A 26906-nucleotide genomic window follows, 5' to 3' on the forward strand; every position below is an offset into this window, starting at 1 on the left:
AAAATTTTAAAACAATCTTGAGCTCTTGAGCTTGATTGGCCGCCCGTGGTTGCTACTTCAGTATCTTACACTTACACAAGGAACCAACCAGATGACTTCTTAGGATTAACAGACCTTCGCAGTGTATAAGTGCTGGTGATCTTTTATTTTTAGGCAACAAAGACGCCTGCCACGTCAGAATGCAGACCAATGAAGGGAAGGGGAAGGAGTTGATGATGCATTGAACTGGCTCCCTCAGTAGACCTTATATATCACTGCGTCTATGCCAGTTAATTCTGGAAGGAGTAAGGGGTTTTGTAATTTTTATGGCAGAGAGGTTTGCTGGTTTGGTTAGCAGATTGCCTATGTATCAGGCGTAAGGAAGGGCTTGCTATAATGATGAAAGAATTGGAAGCGTAGGGAAACGGTTTATTTCTGTCCGTCTCGGGTTCTAGCAAACGCTATTAACTGTGATAGATTAACTGTGATATATTAAGAGTGGTAGATAGAAGATAGTGAAAGATACAACTACAAACTACGAGGAAAGGACGGGCCTGGGATCGAACCCACGACCTTCTGCTTATGAAGCAGAAGCGGTAGCCATTAGACCACCAACCTCGTCTACTTCTAAAAATTTTATAACAATCGTATGAAAATCGAGTTTGTTACCTTCCCAGTTCATTTTCTAAATGGCTGCTTTCTATAGATGGGACTGACTTACGACTTACGGCAGTTTAGCCGATTTAAAGTGAAAAGCACGAAAAAAAAAAACAAAATATATATCACTTACCTCTTTACTTGGCACACAAATTGGCGTTCCTTCTTTCACTACTCCAGCTTCGACGATGACGCCTATCACAATTGGATCTCGAGAATTGAACACGAATTGGGGTAGAATCTGAAAAAGAAGTAAACAACATGTATAAAATTTTCAATAGAACGGTAAATAAACTTTGAATCGTAAGAGAAAAAACAGTTTTTTCATCAAGAAGCAGAATGATATCCACGACGAGTGCTGTAAAAGTCAAGTTCTGTACCGAGTTGCGTAAGATATTTATTACAGTTTCGTAAGAGATCACTTAGCGGAATTTGGGGCAAGTGTGCCAGCCCTTATTTTTATAAAAACTACAAAATATATTTTTTCTTTGAGCTTAACTATATGTTCCCTAATAGTTCATAAAACGATGATCAAAATTTGACAAAAATTGCTCTATTTTTCAAGTATTTACATCGACTTTTGTAAGAATAATAAGAATTCAGTGAATTTTTATAAGATTTCGTTGTTTCTAAATAGCATGGTGAGAGGTAAGTTGAAAACAAATTTTTCAAACATCTTGAAGCTATACAAAAGTGTAAGTTATTGTGGCATTTGGCCGAAAACAATATTTAGTTTCACATACGACATCCATTTTGGTTGAAATCAATACTTTTTAGGGCAAGTGTGCCACCTATTTGGTAAACAAAAATGGTTGGAGTGAAATTCATAAAAATATAAAAATAAAAATCATCCACAAAATCTTAATAATGAACCAAAATTAGGCACTAGTAGTAGTTTATGAAGTGTAGAGGGGAAATAGCGAACATTTTTGCTCTTAAAGTGATTTATTCACCAATTATTCGATAATAACATGGTTTTAGGCATTTTAAGACATGTTTTACTTATATTCATATATTTTACCGTTATTTAGTGCTGATCTAGGGTAATATTATAAAGATCCTCCGTAATAAAAGGGTAATTCATATATCGTATTGAATGAAGACAAAAATAACCATTTGAGTTATTCGAATTGACTAGTAGAGAGTTCCGCATGTAATGACCCTTGTTATAAAGCATCCCCTTATAACGGTAAAGGTATTTTTTTTTAATTATCTGCTCTGCTTTGTAAGTAATATCAATATAAAGATTTTTTATTACAAGTAGAATTACATGCGATGTTCATTCGGTGGCCGTCTTGCCCTATATGGGTGGTACACTTGCCCCATAGTGTCGAAAATTAGATAATGTTGGATGATTTTTGAAATGTTCCAAAACTAATACTTTTTGAAATTATTTTCATTTTAAATGGCATAGTGTTTATGAAAAGATGCGAAACTAACATCGTGAGGCTAAATTGGTAGGTTTTTTATTTTTTTAACTTTAGACAAAGTTAGAGAACAATTTGCTTAAGGTGGCACACTTGCCCCAAATCCCGCTAGATAACAGAAATCATATGACAAATTCCATCCAGAATGAGCCGAAAAAAAAATCGTGCTCGAAAGTCTTCGATTTGGATTAAATTTTGCACATGTTTTTGGTATGGTAGAGTAAGTGTTTTTCATAGAAAAAAATATCATTTTGACTCAAGAATAACTTTCGAAAATGGCCTATGAATGTTTGTATGCAACTTATTTTAAAAATTCTAACGACGAAACTGTTGATTTTAGAAAAAAAAAAAAAGTTATATGAAGAAGTTGTAGTGAACCGTATTGACTATAAAAAAAATGTACAATCAGAAATTTGTTTATGTATTTTCATAAAAGAATAAAAAATAAAAACAATAAATTAGCGTTAGCGTTAGTGTAGTTACGGTATACTTCGTAGATTGGATACATTCATGTGTAATTTGATAATTTTACCCAGACTGCTTTCAGGAACAAGGCTGGAGAGTAAACCTTGGCCCAATCTTGAACAATATTACCAAAAGCATGAATATTGCTATTCCCGGCTACGCCCATCTTTACCATAACTTGGGATAGGGGAAGGAAATGTTGATGTAGCACTTACTTAATGAGAGGCCACCGACTCAGTGACACTCTCATAAGTGCTACGGAGGAGGAGAATGGGAGAGGTTTGACGTCAGGATTCGCCTGAAAAGCTAGCGATAGACAATGGGCATTCGTGGTTAAGTGTTGTAAATTTATTTTTTTGAATGCCGGCAATCAAAAGAGAACATTTTTTTATTACCCGGATTGATTATTAGGCACTTATTATGGTGATTCAGATTTGTTTTTCTGCTCAGAAGTAAATACAAAGCAGAACCAAATCCCTCTAGGGTCATTGGACCGTGAGAAAAAAATAAATAAATAAAATAAAAATAACGCGATTTAAACATTTTCCATTACACGAACAATCCTCGCCCAAGCAGTCATATCGCACTGTCAGCAAGCTATCATCAGGCCGGAACGCGCGAACCGAACAAAAACGTTTATCTCCGAATAATAGCGAAAAAAAAATTCCCGGAACGAAAACACGCAGCAGATTCCGTGAAAGCAAAGGCATTTATCGATCCGATACCTATCAAAATGCGATTCATTAAAAAATGGAACAAACTCACCGGATTAGTTCATTAAAACATGTGCCATCTGTAACCTTTGTGTAATTTAAAAATAAAAATTTTAAATTACACAAAAACCCCACTATTCATATTTTATAAATTTTCAAAATATAATTTTAATAGTAAAAAGATGTTTGGGGCAAAATTTCATGATGGAGAATTTTTTTATAAAAAAGTTATACTCATAACAATTTTTGGTCGATTTTCAAAATTTTGATTTATTTTTTGTCAAAATAAATATGTTCTGATGATACAATAAGAATTTATAAATTATTCTAAACCATAATGATGACATGGATGTTTTCTCTAGAAGTAGCCATTTTCGAATTATAGCGAGTTTAATGCAAAAACTATTATTTAAACATTAAAAAAGGGCATTTTTTATTAGTTATTCGCGATTTTCATATTGTTTGCATCATTATGGTATGGCAAATCAGTTCAAGAATCTTATTGTATCATCAGAACGTATTTATTTTGACAGAACATCAAAATTTGAAAATTGACCAAAAGTTGTTCTTAGAAATAACTTTTTTATTAAAAATTTCTCCATCATGAAACTTTGTCCAAACATCTGTTTACTATCAAGATTCTATGGTGAAAATTTCAAAAATATTAAAAATGGGGTTTTTGTGTAATTTAAAATTCAAATATTATTTTTCAATTTTCCATGAAAAACATATAATATGTTTTCAGTGTATTTTTTTTTGCAGGCCAAACGGTTCAACAGTTTCGGACTTAGAATTTTTCAAATAAGTGGCATCAAAAATTTATAGGCCATTTTCAAAAGTTATTCTCGAGTCAAAATGATCGATTTTTCTATGGAAAACACTTAAGGACTGTTCATTTAAGACACGTGTGGACACGTGTTTTTTTACAGTAAACTGTTTATTTTCGAACAAATTCATGAGTTTACCTAAAATACATGGAAATCAACGTAATTTCGATCAAATTCACATAAATTTGAACATTTATTGAGCATTGCTGGAGAATGCTCTTACTTTTCTTTTGATACCTCCCATAAAATTCTGCACAACTTTTTTCGGAACTTTTCGAACTGCTTTTTTAACTGCTGACCACATTTTCTTGAAAAAATCGATGGAGCTTGCTTCTCTTCCATCCTTCTTAAGATGCCGTTTGATTATTGCCCAATATGTTTCAATGAGGCGTAGTTCTGAGCAATTTGATGGATTCGATCATTTTTCTACAAATTCGACTTATTCCTTCTTGAGCATCTCCAAAGTAGCTGAAGCATAGTGAGCCGATGCTAGGTCTGGCAAAAACAATGGAGGCATGGTATGCTTTCAGTAGATGGGCAGAAGCCATTTTTTAATGCATTCAGTTCTGTAATTTTCGCCGTTGATTGAACCCGTCGTGAAATATGTAGTACTTTCATACCGCAGGAGCAAATTGCTTGCCATACCAAATCATTTTTCCCAAATTTTTCTGTTGGAATGTATCGTACGTCGTCAGGAATATCTGTTTTGGCCACAGCGTTGAAAAAATTCAATTTGGACACTTTGAGATTTAAGCCAAATCTCGGAACGGCAGTTTTTCTGTACACCATTTGTACAGAAAAAAATTGAGAGTAGCCATGTCAATTCAACCCATCGTTTAGAATTTATAATTTTTTTATGTCAACTTTTGTCTGCTGTCAAAATAAACACTTGAGATCACACTGAAACAAAATTTTATTTGTTTTTATGGAATTTTTACACCAAAATGCTAATATTTAGGTGTCCACTTTCTTAAATGAACAGTACTTATTGTACCATACCAAAAACATGTGCAAAATTTACTGCAAATCGAAGATGGTCGAGTTCTGTGACTGACCGATTTGACATGGAATTCATCATATCAAGGATGCAAACATTTATATTGTAATTCTGAACGTCTTTTTTTCTATTGCCTATTGAAGTCGTAAAATCATGATTTGTCTCCATCTTCGACAATTTCGGTTTATATTGAACCTACTTTAATAGATTGATGGCAAAGAAACGAGTATTCAATTCCCTGAATAAGGTTGAATATAAACCCACACCTTTGAAAATTGAAGCAAAACCGTTTTAAGTTTCATTTAAGATTGCAAAGACTGAAAGAATCCTAAATTGTCTCGACGCCTGTCGTGTTTAAAAAAATATACCAAAAGTTCATATAATAAAATTGCAGGCTATCATCTGTTCAATAGACAACTGATACTATCACTTCTTTTCTATTACTGATAGTATCAGTGAGAGAATGGTTTCTGTCAGTGAAAGATGATAGAGAAATAGTATATCTATCCCAAAAACTTCTGATGATGCTATCAGTGTAACATCTCTCAATTAATGATATCTTCATCAACTAATAAAATTATAGAAAATGTTTATCATACTGATTATTCTCCAACTGTTCTCATTTTTTAATTAACTATCGCCCGACTAACAATAATACCCATTAACAGGTATTCAAATAATGCTTATCGACAAGCTAATTTTGTTCTTAAGTTTGTTAGTTTGATACATATACAAATAGCTCAGCAGAAGACACAAAATATTCAAATAAAAATTATGAATATTTTAGTAGAAAATCATTACCATCTTCTATTGCCACGATAGGTATTCCGCATAATTAGATTATTTTAGGTTAAATTTGTCTAGAAGTTTTTTTTTTCATACGAGTAGGTTAAAACAATCAGATTTAATTAAAATTACTAAACTCACCAAAACCTTGTTAATAAAATCACACACAAGGAGGCTCGTCGAATATCATTCTGAGGTATTCCGAAAGAAATAATCGCCGGATATCATAAAAAACCTTCTTCCTATGAATAAAATTTTTGACGTCTTTTTCCCCACGTTACACGAGCTTACGCCTGATCGCCATCGCACAAGTCCCTTCGGGCAGGCCATCGACGGCATAAATATGTGTACAAGGGCAACAATAATCAGGTGCGTGCGCACAGGTATAGAGTATGGTGGGCCAAAAGTTCGGGCTTTGATGGAATTATCAAGATTTTCAGGGAAACTATAACAGTTGAAGAGAAATCAATACCTTCAACATACTGGCTACAAATTGGTGTAATAAACTTGTGTTAAAATATTTATTCATTTTTAGTTATAACAGTTTCAAAATTGATTGTCCTAAACAAACATTTGCCCCACCGGTGGTGCAAGAGTTCAAAACATATGTGGGGCATAAGTTCGCTAACTGAAACTTAAAAAATGATACTTTTATGACAGGCAAATGCCAGCAAACTAATGTTCGCAGAAAAATATACACTAGGATAAGTGTACCAGTAATGGACATAATGGTTCCCTATTTCGCCATACGAGATAATTTGATTATTTTCAAATTTTTAATCATCCTGTGTGTTTTAGTAGTTTGATATCAAATGAATCTTGATGTTAAAACATTCAAAAATTATCAAAATGTGAAAGTTTTCGAGAGAACACATATGGCCAAATAGAGAACCATTATAGCCATAACTGGTACACTTTCACTATGTATCAAAATAAATTCCCAAAACAGGGATGATTGTTTTTTGCAAAACTAAAAAAATTGTGAAATATTGGGGAGTTTTTTTTCGTATTATTAGGCATATTTGGCTTAATTTTAAGACATGTAGTATGTAGAATTTCCAAATCTCAATCAATTTCTATAAACCACTATGACATTCATAACATTCATTCTGAATTGAGCCCCGCTTCACCCTACAGATACCAGAGGTGTGCCCCGTCCATTCCGAAGCCGTCAACGTCCGCCCGATGATCTCTTGACGATTTCCTTTAATTCTGGTCGACTTCTGGTTGATCTTGAAGTCATTATCGTTGATCGCCTTTGTTCCAGCGGAACACTTGGGGCCCACAACCCTGACCCGTTTCTCGATCGTCTCGTTGTTGTAAAATGATACCTTTTTCATTATGTCTAATTATCAGCCATAAACTGGTTCGAAGATTTGTATCGCGGTCCCGGATGGTCCAATGACGAAGAAACCCAAAAAGATGGAGTCAAACTACTACCTGTATTGCTTAGGTTTTGGGAAAAAACGAAGCTCCGGGAGGCGGGAGATCCAGGGCTGGTAGGGTAAAATGTTGCCTAAAAAAGTTATTTTAGTTACCAGGGTTGAGAAAATAGTGAACAGTGATAGTGAATTTGCTTCCAAATAGCGACCAAGTTAACTAAAAGTGACTCGCCACCAGCCCTGATCCAATGATCGCGCAATTCCACCAAAGCCCTTGCAGAAGGAAACGCTGCCGGTACCGGTTGGATTCGATAGAATCAACGGATTGCTGCTCTGCACATCCTGTCAACTTGAGAGGGTATCGAATTATAAGCAGCCAGCCAGTCGGCACCAGTCTCCACAATAATAAATCAACAAGAGCACGATATTTGTTTCCAATTCGTGGCACAAGTGCGCGGCTTTGGTGCAAAAATAATGCACGATAATCACCATTGCGCGCACGGCAAGCACTGCACCACAGCGATGACGATGATGATGAGAAGCAATAATAAATAACCGAAAACCAATTAAAAACGATGGACGGTAATCGCCATTTCCGGTCTCCTTGAAGGGACGAGTGCTGCAGTTGGATAAGGCGACTGGCTGGTTGCATTGAAAGGAAATGCCAATTATTAGTTTTTTTTGTGATGGATTTCATGCAGTTATCTGTATGAGTGACTTTTTTTTATTTTATCAAAAGTTAAGAAATAAATTAACCCTCTAATACCCAATTCCGCCTTTAGACGAGGTACACTTTGGAATTTTGTGTATTTTTTCTTAGCAGAAATGAAAATGATTTTATTTTTGGCTCAAATCTTGGGCCATAACACGCATATTAGGAAAGTTTTATACGACTTTTGAAACATTTTTTGTATTTAAAAATATGTTTGAAAACTTGTATTTTTTATAATCTACAAATGCCCAGATATAATTCAACGTGTTATATAAAATAAGTACACTTTATATTTTTCTATAATCAACCGATCACAGAAGAAAATGTAATTGAAATTAGTTGTTTTTTTTTTGTGCGGTATTCAGTTGGAGCTGCCTGACAGCTTAATTTATCAAGGCTGAACCCTCGGTCTGACTTTTGCCAAGTTTCCCCTCTACCAGGATCAATACTCAGACGGACTAGGCTATGGTGCCCACATGAACACTGATTTTTTATTCGTATTGTGACGTGGTAGTTTTTTGAAAATTACCCATATTCCCTTGCTTCTAAGAAAAGGAAGCATTGTGAAAATCAGCAGCTTCATCAGAATTTGTTTGAAATAGTAGTGTAGTAGTGTCATTACTAATACTGTCTAGTCGAAATGGTTTTGAATAATTTGTCATTTAAGTGCAATTCTGATTATTCCTGTCTTTTACGTAAGTTTAAATTTTTTAATGTCAATTGTCGTCAAGTCTTAACAAAATTAGGCTGTTTAGTAGTAGTTCTAGTTAATTTCATTTTTTTGTTGAAAGTATTTATTGGTCATATATCCTCAAAGAAAAAGGTCACTTTCCTTGTCTGTTCAACAATTTCTCGAAACTAGCATGTGTTCCCTAATGATCGATTTCAGCGTCTTACTTTCCATAGTCATTTTTATAGTGACTTAAATATTCACTATAAAAATGACTATGGAAAGTTGGTGAAGTTACCTTAGGCTTCTATTACAGTCTCCTACAAGATTCACTTTTCGGTGGCAAATGCAATGCTTCACAACGCCTACTTTCCACTTGTAAATTTTGCGAAAATGAAGCTGGAATTAAATTATTTATACCGTTGTTACAAAAGAGGTATTTCTTATTATGGCAATGTAAAAACCATATTAAAATAAGATTGTCGCCACTTATTTCTCCTCAGTGAATCTACTAGTCATTTTCCTTAGAGTAATCCTCCCTACGTCGTACATGATAACGATAGCTAGCTAATAGTAAGAGTGGCTACGGATCATTCTGGTTAGCAAAAGGCAAACTGATCGTCACCAATAGTATTAATGTCCACTTCGAATAGATCAATTATTTGAAATGGGCATCAATTCTATCAATGACGCAGAATGTCCGTTGGAGCACATCCGAGAAATTAGTGCGTCTATGCCATACACACTTAAAAAAAAATACGGATTACGGTGAAATTTCACCGTAATCTCAACAGCTGAAGGTTCGGTGAAAAATCACCGAACAATCTGTAAAATCGTTGAACACAATCATAAAGAAAAACAAGAAAATGGTTCAACCGGGAATCGAACTCCCGACCTGCCGATCAGGAAGCAGGCTTGCTACCACTAAGCCAGCTTACACTGCTTATAAGTGGTGTGCAAAAACTGAAACAAAAGGAAGCTCATGCCTGCCAGAGCGGCTGTCACAAGATTTCACAGAAGTTCGGTGAAAATAATGCTTTTACCGAACTGTTCGTTGGTATTTCACAGGGTTACAGTAAAATGGTTTGTTTCACGGATTTTTTCCGGTAAAATAGTAGATTTCACCGATTTTCTCCGGTAAAATAGCTGATTTCACGGATTTTGTCGGTAGATTAGTAGATTTCACAGGAAAATCTGTATTTTTTCTGTTTACAGTTTAATTTCGGTGATTTATTTCACAGGATACTGCGATTTATTTTAAGTGTGTATGAATTACGACGCGGCTTTAAGCAAAAAAATGCCAAAATGTGATACCACTACTACAGGTTACGCATAACCAAGGGGAGGGAGCTGGCTTTCAAACAGTTTTTGGGACAAATTTCTGAGAGAATTGTTGGACGAATCTACAGTGGAGTTTCTAGAATCCCTGGATAAGTCTCTGAATGAGTTCCTGGATAAATCTTTGAAGAATTCCTGTAACTTTTCCTCGGGGTATTTGTGAAGAAATTCTCAAATAACCTGTAGTATAGTTTCATGGGAGTCTCTGGAGCCTCACGAATGGGAGTCTCTGGAGACTCACGACTTTAGAGACCCTTTTTATTTAGAAAGAGATTTTAGACCCGAGCAAAGGTGGATAACAGAATGATATCTTAACTCGTACCGCTATCGCTGTTATTATGTTAAACCATAAATCAGAAAGACATTTCGATGAACAAAATTTTGAATTTGTTTTTAAGATTACATTTAAATTTAGGAAAGGCTTCTCATCTCTGAACTTATTTCCGTGATTTTTAAACAGTCCCTGACAAGAACATTCGAATGAAAACTTTTTAACAAACATTTAGTTATCAACATGAACTGACTGATAACAGCATTTGATATCATTTTGATAATTGACAAAAAAATTTGTGTCCTCATTTATGTTATATCATTTTCATTCATTTCGGTTATGTTGGCTGTAGATTCATCTAAGAGGATAACAATTTCAGCAATCAAAATTTGTTATCAATGTTTTCTGGAGGAAATCTTTCTTCAAAACATGCTGCCGTGAATCGCAAGTCAGTCCCATCTGTAAAAAGTAGGCATTGAGAAAATGCTATGAAATGGCTATCAAGTTTCCAAACCCGTTTTCCATACGAATATTCAAAAAATTCCAAAGCATTGGAACAAGTTCAGATCGAAATGAAACTTTCTCTATTTGCTTTTCACTACGATATCTTTACGAGAAAATATAAAGATGATCAAAAATCGATTAATTTTTGTGTTACATCGTGTGGAAATCTGTAGTGGGTTTGATAGGGGAAGGCGCGGCAGTATGGTCATACGGGGTAAAATGGGCAACCATTCGTTTGAGCTTAAAAAACCGATTTTGATTTCGATAACCTTAGGACCGCATAAAGTATGCATCAATTAGCCACCACCGTGAAAACCACGCGAAAATCTGATTTTGTACTTCATTTATCGATAAAAATCTGAAATGTCGATGTTACTACGAAAATCTTATAAGATTTTTGATGTAAAAATACAACAAAGCTTTGCATAAAGTTTTGTTTATTGTTTTCAATTTTTTTTCACTCCATTTCGTTCTTCCATTATTTATAGGCATTATGTGCACGAAATTGTGAAGATTAGAAAATAAATTTTCAATAAAACATAATTTATACGAAACATCCAGGAACGGGGCAATATGGTCATAGCCGATCAAAGCTATCTTATCACAAAAATAGATAATCAAATATGGCATGTCATTTTCGCAGTTTCATAGCAACATTGTCGTCGCACGTCATTTCAATTAAAACTAGAATTTTTAACTGGTTAAACTTATATTTGATCAATGTTCAAGCCTACTTGATCCCTCGTTCAAAAATTTGAACTGGAACGCAAACTGAACGCGTTCAAATGCAACACTGCTTCAAACTGCAAACTAAGCTTATGGATTGATTAAATTGTATTGTGTTTCTACGCTTCTCAAAAACTTTTGCTTAGATGGACCATACTGCTCCTATTGACCCTATGCGCTTACTTTTCATTATGGGACAATTTGACTTGCTGTTTTTTTTTTTCCTACTTTTTCCGAATAAATCCTATTATCTCATTAGGGCAGCTGAATAAGCATTGGAAGATATGCTGAAAACTGAACTTATTTCAATTTAGACGAAAATGCAGATGGGACTGATTTGCGATTCACGGTAGCATAACTTTCTAAAATACGAGCTCTAAAAGTGCCGCATATTTAGGATAAGGACTGTTCATTTAAAAAAGTGGACACGTATTTTTTAAAGCAAACTGTTTATTTTCGAACAAATTTATGAGTTCTCTTGAAATACATGGAAATCAAACTAATCTCGACCAAATTCACATAAATTTGAACATTTATTGGGCATTCCTGGATAATGATCTGACTTTTCTCTTGATGCCTCTCATCGGATTCTGCACAACTTTCTTCGTAACTTTTCTTTGTGTTACTTACCACATTTTCATGAAAAAATCCATGGAATTTGCGTCTCTTCCATCTTTTTTAAGATGTCGTTTGATTATTGCCCAATATTTCCGAATGGGGCGTAGTTATGGGCAATTCGGTAGAATCTGCCATGTTTCAACAAATTCGACTTTTTCCTTCTGGAACATCTTCAAAGTAGCCTAAGCATAGTGGGTCGATGCCAGGCCTGGCCAAAACATTGTGACTTGCTATACTTTCGGTAGATGGGCAGAAGACGTTTTTATATGCATTCAGTTCTGTAATTTTCGTCGTTGATTGAACCCGTTGTGAAAAATGCAGTACTTCTCATACCGCAGGAGAAAATTTCTTGCCATAAAAAACTTTTTTCCCAAATTTTTCTGTTCGGATGTATTGCACGTCGTCATAAGCATATGTTTTCGATACAGTGTTGGAAAATTGGAATTTGGACACTTCGCGATTTAAGCCAAATCTCGGAACGACAGCTTTTCTGAACACCATTTGTGCAGAATAAATCTGTGTGTCGCCATGTTAAACCGACCTATCGCTTGGAATTTACAACTGTTTTGATGTCAACTTTCTTCTGCTGTCAAAATAAACAATTGAGTACACACTGAAACAAAATTTGAATTTTTTCCTTGGAATTTTCACACCAAAATGTTAACAATCAGGTGTCACCTTTCTTTAATGAACAGTCCTTAGTATCCAGTGGTGTGTAAAACAGTGAGAATTGAAAATGCATTTGTACGATTCCGTTATACCCGTGTCGCTGATAATTATGCAATACACAACTCGGAAAGCTTAGCTATTACATTATTACGTCATTTAACTAATGACTTAATTTTACTGCAGTTTAATGTCCTTCACTGGACGCCAAAGTCATTCAGCACAGTTCTAGAACGGGTTCTGCAAAGGAAGTTGGCATTTATAGGTCAAGGCACCCGGGTGCAAGCATTTACCTCAACCCATCAACTGAGCCGGTAACGATGAATGGAGATACAGCTACCGGTCCGGTCGTTCATATAACGCTCAGTGTTTACTATAATTCAACGATCATAAGAGATTCCCAGCGCAGGAACTGGCTGGCTACTTGCAGCACAGGATGTTACTTTCCTACGTACATGTACTAGATGTGCACAATCAACAACTGGGTACGCGATCATGCCCATTAAATCCCTACACGCGACTCCTGATGATGAATGCAATTAGCGTTTTACCCTTTCAATAGTTTTAATTCATTGAAAACCCACATCCTTCCCCGCGACCCACACAACGGTACACCGGAATGTCCACCGGTTGTAATTATGAATGAATCAAGTTTCTCAATCGCGTTCACAGCGGTTTTTCACAGAAATCACAAATCATTATTTCAACACTTGGATACATAAATTTATCAGATGATAAAAACCGGTAAAATTCGACCAAATCCACTCACCTTAAGTTTGCACGGGAACACCGCAATCGTCTTGAACTCTTCGCGTTTACGTTGCTTGATCTCCTCCCTATAGGCCATGAATTTGTCGAATAGATGGTAGATGATGTCCGCTTGGAATATTTTCACCCCCAAGCTGTCGGCGAGCTCTTGCGCGTCACGTTCCACCTTGACGTCGAACGCCAGGATTGTAGCGTATCTGTAATCGAACGATAACATTTAAAGCGTTAATTAGGTGGTTTATCTGGAATGATTGGGGAAATATGTGCTATGTTTTACGACTACAACTCTAGACAATTTCAACAAGTAGCGTAATTGTTGGCTTCTTTTCGCCCTTTCAACAAATAGAAGACAAAAGAACTGACTCGATATGCAACGCCAGAAAGTGACACACGTGAAGAACGCCGCCATGGGCTGTATGTTGTGTAGATAGTTCATTAATGACTGACATCAATGACTGCAAAATCGACTAAATTTATGATTTAACCATACTCTATCGAGAAGTTTGTCTTAATGCTGTTGTAATGTTCCAATATCAAATAATTACAGCCTTCAATGCTGTAGTAGTTTTTCTTTTGTAACATATAAAATGTACCAGAACAACCTATATTCAAAAAGTTTTTGAATCACAGTTTCAACGCCAAAGAAGAATATTGCCGAAAATTCTCGAATATTTGGCTGAATAACGGTTGTAGTGTTCTATAATCTATAGTCGTCTTTCGAAAAGACATTTGTAATGTGTCATTCGATTATACTGTTGTAGTGATCTAAAATGTATTTTGTGGTCAATAAAACATTATGGTGAAACATTTTAAAGCATTATTTACGATCTACGACAGACAAACAATTCTGGGATTTTACATATACATGATAGTGCTCAAAATATTAAAAAAATACTTTGTAAAGCTATTTTTATAACGCCAACATTTTAAAGATGCATGTCTTATGGATATTTATGGACATTTTAAATAAATCTGAAGAAATTATCAGGCCTCAGAAACGTCATGAAAATAGCATTAGCGTGCTTTATAGTTTAGGACACAACATATTCAATATTAAGACATATCCCACAAATTTCCAGAAAACGCAATCGTTAAATGATTTAATGGCTTTTATCGTCACTTAAACACGCTCTATGAGAATTACTCTCCTGTCAGCGATAAACGCAGTCCCTAGTTAGTAGTTCAAGTTCAAATAGGGGCTGCTCCGTATCAGCTCAATGATGATGGAAATGCCATAAAAAAATCACTTTCAGGATAGATTTTTAATGTCACATTTCACCACTGTGGTAAATGACATCCAGTGGCTTCGGAGAACAAATAAAACAGCAACATGTCGCAACAGACAAGATTTTCTAGTGCATGTCCTTGCGGTCGGTGCGTTGAGCATTTAGTTGTAAAAATTAATCGCCGATAATGAATGAGCTCCCGATGCGATGTGAAGACAGAAAATGACTTTTTAAAATATTTCAATCGTCCCCGCTTAAGTGGATTGCTTGCGTGCACATTAGCTCTGAAGCATCAGGCAGCGACAATCGATGAGTAATGGGTTATAACTTTTAGTCTGAAGAAGATTGTGGGTGCTGAAAATGTTCAGATGCCTGGTTGAGTTATGGTAGATCTTTTGCGTGGTCACTGCATTGGGATTTGGTTTAACTTATTGTAGCTATTTAGGGGGGCCTTCCTTAGCCGAGTGGTTAGAGTCCTCGGCTACAAAGCAAAGCCATGCTGAAGGTGTCTGGGTTCGATTCCCGGTCAGTCCAGGATCTTTTCGTAATGGAAATTTCCTTGACTCCCCTCCTGGGCATAAAGTATGATCGTACCTGCCACGCGATATACGAATGCAAAATGGCAACTAAAGCAAAGAAAGCTCTTAGTTAATAACTGTGGAAATGCTCCTAGAACACTACGCTGAGTAGCCGGCTCTGTTTCAGTGGGGACGTTAACGCCAAGAAGAAGAAGCTATTTAGATTAAATGATAGAAAAAAAAATTATCACAAATTCACTATTAGTGCTATTAACCTTTCCTTTACGTTACCGACCCACAACAAGGCATTTTCAAATAGCTGCCATTTCGTCAATTTCCTTTCGATTTTTTTGAAACCACCCTCAGTTGATTTTAAAAATAACTGGTACCATTTGTCATAAATGGACAATGCTGAATTCAGAACCATGCCGGAGATATTCCGGAGATACTTATTCCAGTTGAAACAACAAAGTTTTTATGATGAACGTTAGATACTGATCAATTGTCATCATTTAAATAAAATTTGAATAAGTGGACCGTTCCGGAACACTGGAGCCACCAGCCTTTGGAGACATTTGCGTTTTTAATCCAAAACATACCGTGCGACATCTCAATCTTCATGAATTCGAAGGAAATTGTCAATAAATGAAGAATAAACTCGGTACGAACAGATGTGGCCACTCCAGAGCTTTCGGATCGGGTTCCACGAGGGCCTTTTTGGGGACATTTCCTGAAATTACAGCTATTTGAAAATGCCTTGTCGGGGGTCGGTTACGTAAAGGTTAAGTTATTCGTAAACAAAACTTTAAAAAGCCACGGTCCATACAAATTTAAAAATTCATAAATTTATTTTAGCAACGACTTTGTACTTTGAAGAACCGTGATTTAGGTTTCATTTAAGTTTAATAAGCGGTTCAGTATTGAGCATGAGCATGAGCATAGATGACCGTACAATTCGTAGTTGCTACTCCGTGATTGACTAGAACAATCGAAGTTGCACAGGTAATTAATGAATGGGGCTTGGGATTAGCTTACCATTCTTCAATGTGCACAAATCGAGAGCTCAAATATTCAAAGTCAATAACGGCGCCGGCATCGTCTTTACGGTCATCGAGGAAGGGAAGGAATGTTAGTTAGACAACCGTTGTTACTAGAGACCGAGTATACCTCTGTATCTCCACAGTTATCATGGGAAGGATATTGGTTTAGTGGGATAAGGTAAAGATCTGGGAGTCACCAATAGATGGTGATGCTATCCATGATATAATCACGCCTAATCGGTATCGCGAAATAATTCGATTATCGCATTGTACGCCGATTATCGCATCGTATCGCATTGTACACAGGAGCAAGCGACGCGATCAATAGATCAAACACTACTAACGATCCGCGGTGCTTTTTCATTTCTCTACGCGAACGCCGCGCGATATGTTCGATCCTGCCCTCATCGCCCGCCCCTGTAGGAGCAAGCATCAAAGTCGAAGGATCAAACACTACTCCCTATCCCCCTTATATCCTTATTTTTTCCGAGACAGGGTTCTGTTAGACTCCTGGAAAGACTTCCAGGGGCAAATTGGAATCTGACAGAATTCGGTGCGGATTTTCGACAAATTTCTAAGCATGAAATCCATGAAATCCATTCTCGTATACTCAGGTCAAGATTATTTAAAAATGCTGGACTAGATAACGCATTTCTGAGCGCAATTATCACAACATTTTCGATGATTTGTACAGCAGCAAAGAGTTTTTTTTCATCGACCGATTTTTTTTAAAACGATTTTTTTGTAGAACACAAAAAAAATGTCCCGTCACCATTTACTGTTTCTGTCATTTGGACTCTGTGAAAGTTTTAAAAAATTTCCTCAATAAATTGCTAAGATAATTGAAAACAAATTAATCGAATCTCTGGATAAATACTGTAGGATTTTCTGAAGGAATTCTTCGCAGCACAACGGACCTAAGTAAAGGAACTTAATCAGAGGCGCGGCCACGTTCGAAATCATGGGTAGGACAAAAGTTGGTGAATATTTTGTACAGAATGAATTTGAAAACATTAGACACTGGACTGGAAATTGAAAGTTATTTTATTTGAGGGGAAAATTTTCTAAGAATTTTGTTAAGAATACGTCAAGAATTCAGTCAGGATTTTACCTATAAGAACCATAAACATGTAGGGGGTCCGTAGCCTTGAGGTTACGCTTTCGCTTCATAAGCGGAAGGTCATGGATTCAATTCCCAGCCCCTCCACAAAAAACCCGTCCAGCCACCAGAAGACACCGCACGGAGGAGCGTGCTTTGGGGGAGCACATCCATCCTCCGTTAGTATCAGATGGTGACTGAGACAAACTGACCCTCTTCGCAGGCAGCTAGTCTCACTAACAGCAGAGCTCTCTCCTACCTGCTCGGTGTGAGAGTAAAAGAGTAGGAGAGAGTGAAAGTTGATGTAAATATAGATAAGTTAAAAATAGATCTGTTTCGATAAAGAAGCTACGGATCAACTGATTCCGGCACAGTAGTGGCCACGAGCACAGAGTGCCTCAAAAAAAAAAAAAAAAACATAAACATGAAATTTCTTTAATGTTTTTTTAGGAACCAGGGAAAGTGTACCAGTTATGGCCATAGTGATTCCCTATTTTGCCATATGCTCAATTTGGATAACATTTCCATTTTTATCTTTTTGAATGTTTTAACATCAAGATTTATCCTATTTATCCTTTATTCTACTGCTAAAACGTAAAAGATTTTTCAAAATGTGAAGGCATTCTAAATATCACGTATGGCAAAATAGGGAACCACTATGGCCATAACTGGTACACCCACCCCATCTGAATTACTCCAAAAATTCTTTGAGATTTTTATCAAGAAAGTCCCAACTCCTCCAAGATTTTATCCAATATGTCATCCATCGATTTCGTTGGGATATCCTCGAAGATTCCCACTCAAAACGTCTTTTAAATTGAATCAATAACTTCTCCAGAAATTTCTAGGGATATCTTTCAAAATTGACTTTTAGGACTTCAATAATATTTCAACTAGGGATATCTCTAAAGATGTTAGCAATTGCTCCACAGATTCCTTCTAAGATTTATACAGAAATTCCTCCAGTAGTTCTTTAAGATTTGCTTAAGTAAGCCTTGAAAGTTTTCTTTTCTGAAATGTCTCCAGGGAAATGCCAATAATTTTTTTCTGAAAAATAAATCCGTGAGGAATTTTTAACCAAAATTCTAACTCAATTTCCGATAAAATTAGAATATGTTTTAAAGCCAATCTTATTGAACAAGAAAGAAAAAAACAAGAACTCCTGGAGTTTTGAAGAAGTTTTAAAAGCTTTTCTAGATAATTTGCTAAGATAATAAAAAAAATAATCGATCGAATCTCGAGAATACGAATTTCGCAGAATTTTCTAAAGTTTTTTTTTAAATATTGGACAGAATCTCTAAGAAAACATGTGTAGGAATGATAGAAAAAAATGCTGTAGTATAAACTTATGATAATTGTTATATAAGGAATATTTTGAGAAGCTTTTTAAAAAATGTTTGGTACAACTTCAGGAGTAATACTTAAATGGAATGCTGCAAAAATACTAGGAAACATAACTTTGTTCAAACATATTTGGATTTCTGGGAGGAAACGTGGATGAACTCTTGAAGTTTCCCACATGACCAGGTGGAGGAATTCTTGCAGGGTTTCTTGAAAAAAAAAAATTCTTGAGCTATTTTTTCAAACACTATGGAATAAACCTTTGTGGATTTATTGGAATCTGTACAATTTTTCAACAGGATTCAAAGCAAGTAGAATAAATAAAAAAGACACTTCTGATACTCCCGACACGAATGCCCTGACGAGGGTAAAGTGTCGTTAATAAATAATAATAATAATAATAACAATAACTTCTGATACCATTAGAAACTTTCATTAAAATAGAGACCGAGTATCATTCATTGGATCAACTTTTGTTAGCATTCATATTAAAAAAAATATGGGTATCCTGCATATTCATATCCTTTTTAAATAAATTTTGTTAAACAAATTTGACAAAAATAGGCAAGCATTTACAATCAGGGAGTTGTAATTTCCTCATTTATTCTTAGATAACAAATAGATGAACAACAAAAATTCTGTGAATTTGTGTAGTTTATTGTCTTTGCACTTAAGGTGACCCGGCTAATCGTTAAAGTTTTCAGGAGAAACTTAAGATGCTTGAAAAATGTTTCATCGTGCAGAAACTCCATCAAATATTTCACTCGATTTTCTTCAAAAATTTTGCAAACAAAAATCTTTCAATTTACCCTAAATATTTTTATGAATGATGCTACAAAATATCAGTCGGAATTTTATCAAATAATTTTTCAGGAATTGACCAAGAATTATTTCCAGAAATGTCTACGTCAATTCTGAATCGGTCAATAACTTCTAGAGAGTGTGTTGTGGGAGTACTTAAAATTGCTCTGAAAATAATCCAAGAGATTCAGCAATGCTTTGATAGACTATGTCAAGAGTGATCACACGTGAATAAATCGCTAGCATCATTACACTCGTACTATGTATAACAAAAATTCTTCAATAATCTTTTAATAATTCTCTGTGGATGTTCCAGAAACTTCTCAAGAATTACTTCCAAGCCCTCCGCAGATTTTTTTTTGTTGAATCATGGGTAGGACAATCCTTTGACTGTCCTACCCAGGTGTTTTTGTGCGTAGTACATGTCCTACCTGTCCTACCCACTTCCCGCGCCACTGAACTTAATAAATTTGTGTAGGCATTACTGAAAAAATACTGTAGTATTAACTGCTGTGGAACATTCAATTAGCTTTTGAAGATTCCATTAGATTTTTGGAAAAAATCATTGAGAAATGTTTGAAAAAAAATGCAGGAGAAATTCTTGGATGAAATGGTCAGTGTTCAGACAGACTGGAACAAGTGATTTTTCAATGATTTCATGAAAATGTACCCCAGGCACACACTGTAGCCGTCGCTGAAAAAACGTGATCGAAATTGTTTTGACCTTGAAAACATGATTTTAGTACTATAGTGTCTTCGGGAAAGTTTTTTCATAAAATAATCGCTATTTCATGAAAGTGTCAGTTTGGTGATTAATCCACCTATAAGTGAGAACGAAATTTTATTTTTCGTTTTTATGAATTTAAAAATAAACTTTATTCGGGAAAGTTGTAGGTAATATTAGAAGAAACAACTTTGCTGAAGACACCGTATGCATATTTTTTGATTTTCATGTACATTTGTGGAGTTTTTTGTGGAACACCCCTAAAAATCATTTTTTTCATCATAACTTGGTTAGATGATTTTGTACAATTTTCAATTGTACTAGTGTTATTTGTTACTTGCAAAAACACATAACTTTCTCCAAAAGAGCATATTTTTATCTCTCATACTTTTCGAGTTATTGAAGGTTTTATATAAAATTTTGCACCTTTTTGACACTAAAAATCATTTGGACGCGCACATTTCCGCAGTCTGAAACATGTGCATCCAATGGTTTGAAACTAATACTATGAAATGCAGAGATAGCCGTTTTTAGCCTGCTTTAGCCTGACGGTCAAAAGAAAGTCTGAAAAAATGTTTACTTACATGCAGATATAATTTACACTTATTCACTACCCCCTATATTGGCTTAGCTTGAATATCTGGCATCACTATATCGAATTTTATGCAATCAAATCAACAATGACATCAATCAACAACAGATCGGAATAATCTGTTCAGACAGGTTTACCACAGACAAACAGACTAAATATCATACACTCTTTTCATCGTTCACTTTTCTAACGTTAGTTTCATTTATGAAGTAGGTGGTCAATTAGGGATTCCGGCTCCGACTACTTTTGCTGAATACCGATTCAACGGTACTACATCGATCAGAATCGGTAGGGTTCATGGACAAAAGGTCGAAAGACAAAACGTCGAAAGGACAAAAGGTCGAAAGACAAAAAGTCGAAGGGACAAAAGGTCGAATATGATTTGCTTGGTGAGAAATTTTTCCTTCTTTGAAAAAAGATTTTCGACCTTTTGTCCCTTCTTTTTTGTTCTTCGACCTTTTGTCCTTTCGACCTTTTGTCCTTTCGACCTTTTGTCTTTCGACCTTTTGTAATAGATTCATCGGTAGTACTAGTAAAATACCGATAATGAATTTTTTTCCCACTAAACCAATAAAAAATGTTATAGTTTTCGTTTGTTCATAAGAAATCCCTATATTTTAGTTTTATTCACAATTATAACATTTATGCATTTTACAATAAATAGTTGATAATTTGTGGAGAATGAAAATATATACATTTGTTGAAATATTTTAGAATATTAGTAATAGTTATCGTGTCATGTGATTTGCCATCACCAGAACCGCTTGATTGATGATACGATTGGCGAAGGTTATTTATCAGCATCATACAAAATAAAACAGCGGAATTACTGAAATCTTAAGATGATCATATTAAAGATCATGTAACAAAATTTGTTCATACATTTTTCTATGATACCATTTTGTTGAATTTGTTAATTTGTGGTGATCGAACCCATGTATAAAAGGGACCATTAATAAATTACAACCTGCTTACACTGCTCATCTACACCTACTTGTCCCATTTTCTATGTAAACCTTATGAGCTGCGAGCCAAATATGCGTAGAACGGCAGTACACGAAGGCGATTGTGGATTGTTTCTTCATAATTGTGTAAATATGTTTTAATGCGAGAAAATCGGTAAGTATGCATTTCAAACTGTTTAATTGCTTTTTGGTTTATATGAGTTGCACCCAATATCAGCATCCGTACTAGCTTTGGCTGAGTTTAAATTGATATTTCGAATATTTAAGTTGTCATTACGATTAATCGATATTTTGAATCGATGTTTGGAGCATCTAGTATCGAATGAATTGATTTTCTTAATTCGAGTTTTTGGTTCGATTTATTTTGTAGAAATCGATAAATGTTTCTTAATGAATTGATGGGAGAGAAACCAAATTTTTAATTAGTGAATTTGTTGTATCGAATATGAAAACTGATTTTATTGAAAGATGTTGGTGTCGACTGCTAATTCATTTGATCCCATCCCAAACTTCATAAATTTCAATTCAAATATATAGATGCAAAGGATTCGATTAAATCGATAAATAGATTCGACAGTTCAAATGTGAATCGATTCAGTAACATCGATGCTATGAAGAAATTTGCTCAACGCTTTGTACACTGAATCCTTATACGAGGATGTGAGGTAATTGTTGTTGTTTGAGAGGGACTTTAACCCGAAGGTCATTCGTCCCTTTAATACTAGTGAGGTAATTTCTTTCTTGGTCTCTATTGGACAGTTGACCGAGGCTCAAGAGGATGTAACAAGGATATTAAGAATTGCAGGGAGGATCTCCAGAATTGATACTGACTAAGAATTATAACACTGTTTGTTGGCGACATCAAATCCTGTGATTACATCTATTAGAGCATTCCCGAGAAAAAAGTGTTTCCTTATCAGGATGGGAAAATCTTTTGGTTAAAAAAGATAACAAACAAAGCAGTGATAGCGGAGCTAAAAATAATGATGATAATCTTAAACATTAATATTTACTGATTTATGGATTGCATATGAATTTTAAAGGAAAAAATAAATGTTTCATAGTAATATTATACATTTTTGTTTTTGCTGCAGGCTCCGAAAAATTCTCAAGAAAGGACTGAGACTTCCTGCAGAAAAAATAGCAATAAGTGTTTTTCTGCAAAATATAAACAGCTAACGTTGGAAAGGTGAACGACGAAAAGTGTGTTGGATATGTTGTCTGTTTGTCTGTGATAAACTTGTCTGAATAGATTATTCCGACCTTTTGTTGATTGATTATATTGTTGACTTTATTGCATAAAATTCGATACAGTGATGCCAGATATTCAAGTTAAGCCAATATAGGGTGTAGTGAATAAGTGTAAATTATATCTGCATGTAAGTAAACATTTTTTCAGACTATCTTTTGACCGTCAGGCTAAAGCAGGCTAAAAACGGCTTTCTCTGCATTTCATAGTATTAGTTTCAAACCATTGGATGAACATGTTTCAGACTGCGGAAATGTGCGCGTCCAAATGATTTTTAGTGTCAAAAAGGTGCAAAATTTTATATAAAACCTTCAATAACTCGAAAAGTATGAGAGATAAAAATATGCTCTTTTGGAGAAAGTTATGTGTTTTTGCAAGTAACAAATAACACTAGTACAATTGAAAATTGTACAAAATCATCCAACCAAGTTATGATGAAAAAAGTGATTTTTAGGGGTGTTCCACAAAAAACTCCACAAATGTACATGAAAATCAAAAAATATGCATACGGTGTCTTCAGCAAAGTTGTTTCTTCTAATATTACCTACAACTTTCCCGAATAAAGTTTATTTTTAAATTCATAAAAACGAAAAATAAAATTTCGTTCTCACTTATAGGTGGATTAATCACCAAACTGACACTTTCATGAAATAGCGATTATTTTATGAAAAAACTTTCCCGAAGACACTATAGTACTAAAATCATGTTTTCAAGGTCAAAACAATTTCGATCACGTTTTTTCAGCGACGGCTACAGTGTGTGCCTGGGGTACATTTTCATGAAGGGGTGATAAAATGAACAACTTAAGGAAATCATCTTGTTTCTGATAGAAAAACGAGAAATTTGTATATTTCTATCGCATAACATCAAAAATAGGGATGTAATCTATAGCAGCGATATAGATTCAGACTAAAATAGCTAAATTTTCACGTATTTTCATCGCACCTGCACTATGTGGTTAAAATGAACAGCGGTTGGTGGTAAAACGAACACCATGCAAAAAACGTGAGCAAAACAAATATTTCTGAAAATTTTTATTGCCCCACCGAAAATACATCCATTAATGTTTGTAACCCATTCAAAAAGAATTATAAAGGTATCAGATTTTACATCAAATCATAACGATATTCACCTCACTGAAAAACCTCAAGTCTTCCGAGCTAAAAGTTACGTCAGTTCTAATTTTCAAGCGTGGTTTTCTAAAATCTTAGTTTTCGTTGATATTTTCACCTCAATTGAGCTACGTATCAACTCGAACGCTGAGATTTATGCTCTAAATCGTCCGTGCGTGCTAAAAATTCATCGAAATTTGTTTTTTTCTCGGTAAAAGGCACGGTGTTCATTTTACCACCCCTGTTCATTTTACCACCACTTCCCCTATCATGATTTGCATTTTTTTTTTGCGATAAAAAATTATACTGCTGGTAGAGGGGTTAATAACGAGATTTTTAACCCTAAGCTAGTTTATCTCCAGTCCAATGGCTTTATTCACTTCCCTTCCTAAGCCAGCCGTTACTTCAACGTAAGTTTAGTTACTATAACTATCTCTGGATGTGATTCAATCTCAAGTCCTCAGTGTGAGAGGTATGGGTTCTATCAAAACAACTGCACCAGGTCCGTCCTCTACTAAAAGAATGTAGCATAAAAATTGGGCTCAAGATAAAATAAATTTGAAACTTTTCACAACCGCGAGAAAAAATACATTAAACTCTCCATAACTCGATATTGATGAAGCATCGAATTGAGGAGGTGTCTTTAACTGTGTGGTTCTCTAACTCGATATCGAGATACGGAATATCGAGTAGGGGAGAGTTGACTGTAGAAACAAAATTGCAACGTAAGGAATCTAACGTCACACAATACCGAGACGATGCCGACGGTAAAGGGCGGACGGAAGGAGGCCATAAACCTGCATCCGGTAACACAATCGCGCGCGCACGGTCATAAAAGTGCACTTATCGTGGTTTGTTCTTCGAGCGCGCAAGCAAACTCGGCTTCGGTAATTACTATCGATGATGGCTTAAGACGCACCGGTATTCTCTTTAAAATAAAGTTACACAAAAATGGGCTGTCCTGGATCAACACAACATACGCATTATTTTCACACATCCTGAAAAATCGGTTTTGTGCTGATTTCTGCTTAATTTTCTCAAACTGTACATGGATGCTTAGTATTGCGTTATTCCTTTAAGTGGCTCCCTATAGGGAGCCGGATCCTATTTTTGGCACTTTGGCAGTGGGGTTTTTTGAAAGCTACTGAGCTCACATTTGGCCATAATAAGCGTCGTATTGAAGCGCCTTTTATTGCAAACTTTCAGACGACGGCCGAGAAAAACCGCTCATGCCAAAGTGAATCATGGAAGTGTTCAACCCTACTGCACCCTACTTTTCAAAAAAAAATGAGAAATCATCCCACAAAATGGTTTTTTAGCAAGTGATGTGTTAGCTCAGAAGAGCTCGATTTTGTGCGAATCGTACTCAATTTTGTGTAACTTCTTTTAAGCGTGTGCGACCCTTATGGTCTCTAGGTAGGTATTAGGCGTATCCTGCCCGACAACCACCTCCGATCGGAACTCGGAATTTTCAAGTGGTGTCGTAAAACTTGCGGACGCTTCTGAAAATCCATTTTCCAATCAGTGTTTGTTAAACTACTTTTACTGCATTAGCTTTAGTTTATGGATGATGCATCAGAACGATTTTTTTGGGGATTTATGGAAGGCTAACCAGACATAACATTGCGAGGGTTTTATGGGAGTGGTACAACACTTACTGATTCTCGTGCTCCAACATGGTCGAAGCCTTCATCACGTCACGTTTCACGACCGGGCCGATTCGAATGCCAGAGTACTGAAATGAGAAAAAAGAAGAAAAATGAACATCGAACAAAACATTTGGTCTTACATTACTAGAACAAAAGAGTATCAGAATTAATCAGTTTGTTTAATAAGTTTTGCATCGAAAGTGTGTTCAAGTAAAAAGATCAGATTTTTATATCATATACCTATGAGCGAAGCAATTTAATGAAATTTAAATCTGATGCATTTTACTTCACCATGAAAACCAATAGATTGGTTAGCCCTCGACGAGTTGTGAGCTAACCACATAAAAATTATTATTAGACGTAGGCTGACAGGTGGGCAGGAGAGACTAGTCTAACGTGGCAGCCAACTGCGAAACCTCCCCGGGCATGCTGTACCTATCTGCCCAAGTTACAAACGATAAGCTTGCACGGACTGGTGTAGATATAGCTTTCTCGTAATCTGCATAATGGAAGGCACACCTTATATTACCACCCTTCTCTGAACCAACGGGTTTAGGCGAGTCGGTCAAAAAATAGATCAAATTATAATGAATTCTACGGAACTGTCACGTGCGTGTGCAGCTTGAGCCAATTTGGTCGACCTTAGGTAAGCGTTCCATGAATTCATCCTTGTTCGTAAGCCTAATTTGTTCGTACTGTTTCGATAAACGTAGACTAGAAAGATACTAATCAAACGGTACACTAGTCATTTGAAAGAGTGCGAGATGAACGACGGATCGATTACCCTATTTACTGAAAGCCGTATCTCCTGCTGATGCCGCCGCAAGTAACTTCTATACTTCTATTCGTCTCTTTATCAACGGAAGAAAATCTCAACTGAAAATCTATCTACTTCTAGCAACATGTCTGCATCTGATTTTGAGTTTTAACTGAACAGTTTAATCAGATGATTGATGTAATTTTCAAAACCACCACTATGACTGAAGCAGTCCAAGTTGATGTAAAATTTACTAATCAAATTGTTATTGGATTTCGTTTCGTTTAAATTGGAACGCTCATTCTTGGAATTGTAAAGAGGACGAGA

The 26906-nt window shown here is 35.6% G+C and overlaps 1 protein-coding gene across 1 annotated transcript in view; it reads right to left on the reverse strand.

The window, feature by feature from the left end:
* The window catches only part of LOC5571886 (eukaryotic translation initiation factor 5B), a 314657-nt gene that overhangs the window by 138889 nt on the left and 148862 nt on the right, over positions 1 to 26906 (reverse strand). Inside the window, exons 5-7 of the mRNA XM_021843131.1 lie at positions 25832 to 25908; positions 13508 to 13703; positions 770 to 877 (exon numbers count right to left, since the gene is read on the reverse strand). Of these exons, the coding sequence (XP_021698823.1) occupies positions 770 to 877; positions 13508 to 13703; positions 25832 to 25908 (381 nt within the window). The remainder of the gene's footprint in view (positions 1 to 769; positions 878 to 13507; positions 13704 to 25831; positions 25909 to 26906) is intronic.

Source organism: Aedes aegypti, chromosome 2 (genome assembly GCF_002204515.2).
Source record: "Aedes aegypti strain LVP_AGWG chromosome 2, AaegL5.0 Primary Assembly, whole genome shotgun sequence".
Taxonomy (NCBI): domain Eukaryota; kingdom Metazoa; phylum Arthropoda; class Insecta; order Diptera; family Culicidae; genus Aedes; species Aedes aegypti.